The sequence below is a fragment of the Lipotes vexillifer genome, unplaced genomic scaffold (assembly GCF_000442215.2).
Source record: "Lipotes vexillifer unplaced genomic scaffold, Lipotes_vexillifer_v1.1 scaffold12, whole genome shotgun sequence".
In the NCBI taxonomy this organism is placed as follows: Eukaryota; Metazoa; Chordata; class Mammalia; order Artiodactyla; family Lipotidae; genus Lipotes; species Lipotes vexillifer.
The window spans coordinates 4,003,727-4,008,525 of NW_006796716.1; the positions used below are offsets into that span (position 1 = coordinate 4,003,727).

General features: G+C 49.5%; 1 protein-coding gene across 2 annotated transcripts in view; it reads left to right on the top strand.

Annotated features, from left to right (window-relative positions):
• Positions 1–1,143: 1,143 nt before the first annotated feature.
• The window catches only part of IFT22 (intraflagellar transport 22), a 4,358-nt gene continuing 702 nt past the window's right edge, over positions 1,144–4,799 (top strand). Inside the window, exons 1-4 of one of the 2 annotated variants that reach the window (XM_007468821.1) lie at positions 1,144–1,182; positions 3,150–3,226; positions 3,353–3,442; positions 4,320–4,522. In XM_007468821.1, the coding sequence (XP_007468883.1) occupies positions 1,144–1,182; positions 3,150–3,226; positions 3,353–3,442; positions 4,320–4,522 (409 nt within the window). The remainder of the gene's footprint in view (positions 1,183–3,149; positions 3,227–3,352; positions 3,443–4,319; positions 4,523–4,799) is intronic. The other variant, XM_007468822.1, reaches the window with a different exon arrangement.

A 4,799-nucleotide genomic window follows, 5' to 3' on the forward strand; every position in this document is an offset into this window, starting at 1 on the left:
CCTTGTTTTTTTTTTTGGCTGTGTTGGGTCTTCGTTGCTGCATGCAGGCTTCCTCTAGCTGCGGCGAGCGGGCGCTACTCTTCGTTGTGCTGCACGGGCTTCTCACTGCAGTGGCTTCTCTTGTTACGGAGCACGGGCTCTAGGCACGCGGGCTTCAGTAGTTGTGGCTCACGGGCTCTAGAGCGCAGGCTCAGTAGTTGTGGTGCACGGGCTTAGTTGCTCCGCGGCATGTGGGATCTTCCCGGACCAGGGAACGAACCTGTGTCCCCTGCACTGGCAGGCCGATTCTTAACCACTGAGTCACCAGGGAAGTCCCAGTTCACCTTGTATTGCAAAAAAAGCAGTTTGGTATTGGATTTATTTTGGTTTTGTTGTTGTTCTTGTTGTAGTTGTTATAGTAGCACTTCTGGGGGACTAGCGTATTTTGTATTGGCACCTTTAGCATACAATTTCATGGCCTCACCCAAATTTCTGGACCGGCTCCGCCTCCGTAATTTAAAACTGACCTAGTGACTGAATTTAGCAGCAATGCGTTCAGACACCTGCACTGCCCGTGAACAAGGCCGGGGCATTATCATCCTTTTGGTTTCTCCCAGATTATCCAAATGACGGTGAGTGGTGAACCATAGAGACTCATTTTCTCCCTGACCTTTTCTAGACTGGGCCAGGGATATGATAAATCCGTTCTCAATGTGGACAGTATCATGCCAGAGTGATATAGGCGTCAGATGCCTGGTTCCCACCCCACCTCACCAGCTACTTGGCCCGTTTCAGCTCTTGGGGTTACGGGGAGCAATAAAGGAGATTTGAGACCCCGCGAACTCTGCGGGGTTCCCCGCTCACAAGCGAATCTGGATACCGGTTTTTTACTTCCCTCTTACCCTCTTGCTTTGCCTTGCCGCCCACCCCCAACCCGAAACCCACGCCGCCCACCAGGCTGCCGTCAGACCAACCCAGAGCCCCTCGGGCTTCTGGCCCCGCCGCCCCGGCAGAAACCCGCCCACTCCCGTCGGCCCCCGCGGCCGCTCCCGTCTCCATGGGAACGAAGGCAGCCAACCGGCGCGGCGTTTCCGCTCCGCCCTGACGGCGGCGAGGACTCTGGCAGCGCCTGGGGTTCCGGCGGGTATGCGGCTGCGGGCCGCGATGCTGAAGGCCAAGATCCTCTTCGTGGGGCCCTGCGAGGTGAGGCCTGGGCCGGCGCGGCGGCAGGTGGGACCCGGGCGGGCGTGGGGCCCAGGAGCCGGGAGCCCAGTCCCACCGCGCCCATCCTGGTGTGCGCCGCTGGCTTCACCGTGAACTCGGTGTTCCCAGACCTCGACCCGGTTGGAGTAAGGCCCGAAGGCCCAAGGTAGTGAGTGGCGTTATGGAATCAGAGCCTAAATCTCACGACTCTCCTTTGCGCCTGTGGCTCTCCCTAATGAGATATGTCTGTGGAACAAGAAAACCAGGAGGAAAAAGTGAACCATTACCTGGTCTTGGAACATTTAGCTTTTCCATGCGGGTGGTGATGGCGGGGGATTAAATCTACCTGTGTACTATACAGCGTACACAAGAATAAAATTCGGATGGACTAAAAAGCTAAATGTGTAAAAGGACGACTGTGGAAGTAACAAATGAATAACTCTTCAACTTAAACACCCATCAGAATTGCCTGGTGGTCAGTTGCACAATTCGCTGGTCCTATCCCAGAGTTTTGATTCAGTAGGTCTGGGAGGGACCTGAGAATTTGCATTTTGCTGATGCTGGCCGTCCAGGGACCACTTGCTGGGAACCACTGTAGTAGATGAATATATGGAAAGCTATGTTTTTAATCTTGTGACAGGGAAGGTCTTAAACACAACACAAAAAATGAAGGAGCCTTAAAAGAAATGACAGCAAAGTTAAAGCCAGGGGAAAGTATTAGCAAAATGCATGACAAAGAAAGGATTCATAGGTAGAACATACAGGAAAGTTTAAGAATCAATAAAGAAAAGAGAAGCAACTCAAGATAGTGTACAAAGTCTGTGCACAAGAAATACAACTGACCAATAAGTATGAAAAGATCTCAGTCGCACAGTCGCAGAACACAGAACAAACAGATGGCACTTATTTGCTCATCAGTTTGGATGAGAAAAGTTTAGAATATGGTAACGTGCAGTGTTAGAATGCTTTCAGGGAACGGAGTATTCTGGGATTGCAATTTTAAATGTGCACAGCTTTTGGCGTGGCAGTTACATTTCTCAAAAGCTACTGTAGCTAAAGACTCCTCCACGTTCCCCATGAGTCCTATACAATGTTGAACAGATGGAAACACCCTCAGTACCCATCAATGAGCAAATGTCTGGATAAACTAAGGTACATTCTTCGTGCAGCAGTGAAACAAAATAAGGTAAATCCATGTAAACTGACACAGAGAACTCTCCAAGACTTAAACTGTTAAATAGGCAAGTAACAACAATATGCTCGGAATTATGAAAAGCAAAACAAACACAGATATCTTTTTGTTTGTTTGTTTTTTGTTTTTTGTTTTTTGTTTTGCTATACGCGGGCCTCCCACTGCTGTGGTCTCTCCCGCTGTGGAGCACAGGCTCCGGACGCGCAGGCTCAGTGGCCATGGCCCATGGGCGCAGCCGCTCCGCGGCATGTGGGATCCTCCTGGACCGGGGCACGAACCCGTGTCCCCTCCATCGGCAGGTGGACTCTCAACCACTGCGCCACCAGGGAAGCCCAGATATCTTTTTTAAATGGAAATTCTCAAACATATACAAGGGGAGAGAGAACAGTGAACTCTAGTATCCATTACCTAGCTTCAACAACAAAATTATTTATGCACATACACATCTCCCTCTCTCTTACTACTATTCTAATTTACCAGCCTTTCTAGTCCTTAAATGTGCCACGTCCATTCCTGCCTGGTGCCTTTGAACTAGCTATTCCCTCTGCTTGGAAGCAGGTAAAGTCACCCAGCAGCAGAGCCAGCACTGAAATCTGTGCTCCCTGCAACCCAGAGCAGGCTGTGCCCACCCAACCAGAGAGAGCCCTCTGCCCTGGTGATCTCAGGGTGGCCTCTACTGCATCCCACCTGGGTCCAAGCTGGCTGTTGGAGGGCCTGCTTATGGTTTACTTTTCTGCTCTTCAGCAACGATCTTTCACTGTCTTCATTTTCACAGAGTGGAAAAACTGTTTTGGCCAACTTCCTGACAGAATCTTCTGACATCACCGAATACAGCCCAACCCAAGGAGTGAGGTGAGCCCTGACCAGTCCGCGTCCCACGGAGTCCCTGACCATCACCCGCCCCTGACTTTGGTGCCGGTGGCATCCCAACGTATAATGTTTCCTAAGGAGAGGTGCTGCTCTTGTTTTTATGTTTAGGATCCTGGAATTTGAGAACCCACACGTTACCAGCAACGACAAAAGTGCGGGGTGTGAATTTGAGCTCTGGGACTGTGGTGGCGATCCAAAGTACGTTTCGTTTAGAGCATTTGCTCCATCAAATGATTCAAAAATCAGCTGCCTGCCAGGCACCTTGGACTTGGGCCTGGCGAGCGCCCTTCCTAGCATGTGTTAGGGGCTCCATCAATTACTGGTGACATGCATTGCTCTTGAAACTTTAGTGACTGGGTTATGATATAGTGAGAGGTCATCCATCCATGATTAATACTTAAGACATTATTTTCAAAGTCCACAGTTAGAAACCAGAACCATTGCTTATACATGGAATCAAAAAAAAATGGTACGAGTGAACTTATTTATAAAACAGAAATAGAGGGCTTCCCTGGTGGCACAGTGGTTGAGAGTCCGCCTGCCAATGCAGGGGTCACGGGTTCGTGCCCCGGTCTGGGAAGATCCCATGTGCCGCGGAGCGGCTGGGCCCGTGAGCCATGGCCGCTGAGCCTGTGCGTCCGGAGCCTGTGCTCCGCCACGGGAGAGGCCACAACAGTGAGAGGCCCGCATACCGCAAAAAAAAAAACAAAAAAAAAAACAGAAATAGAGTCACAGATGTAAAAAACAAACATATGGTTACCAGGGGGGAAAGTGGCAGGGGGCTGATAAATTGGGAGAGTGGGATTGACATATACACACTACTGTGTATAAAACAGATAACTAATAAGGACCTACTATATTAGCACAGGGGACTCAATACTCTATAATGACCTATATGGGAAAAGAATCTAAAAAAGAGTGGATATGTGTAAATGTATAACTGGATCACTTTGCTGTATAGCGGAAACTAACACAACGGTGTAAATCAACCCTACTCCAATAAAAATTAAAAACAAAACAAATGCAGAAGCCAGAGCCACCTGCCCTTCACGCTGCGTCCTTTTCTGCCACGCAGGTTCGAGTCTTGCTGGCCAGCCCTGATGAAGGACTCTCACGGGGTGGTGGTTGTCTTCAATGCTGACATCCCAGGCCACCTGAAGGAAATTGAGATGTGGTATTCCTGCTTCGTCCAGCAGCAGTTTTTACAGGACACTCAATGTCTGTTAATTGCACACCACAAACCAGGCTCTGGAAGTGACAAAGGAAACCTGGCTTTGGGTAGGAAGCCTGGACTTCTCCCTTCTGCTGTAGTCTGAAATGCTCTGGGCATTTGTATATTGCCCTGTGTCTTGGAAACCAGCAGCCCTGTGCAGTTAAAGAGCTTCTGCTGTGTCCTAGACATTTGTTTTTCTTACCATGTAAATCAGAACTGCTGGGTTGGAAGATTTGCTGTACCATCCAGGCCAGGATGCAGACACTTTAAAAGTAGGCAGACACTAAGAGGGGAAAAAAACCTGGTTTTAGCCACTCATCGGTACTATTAGGGACACTCTTT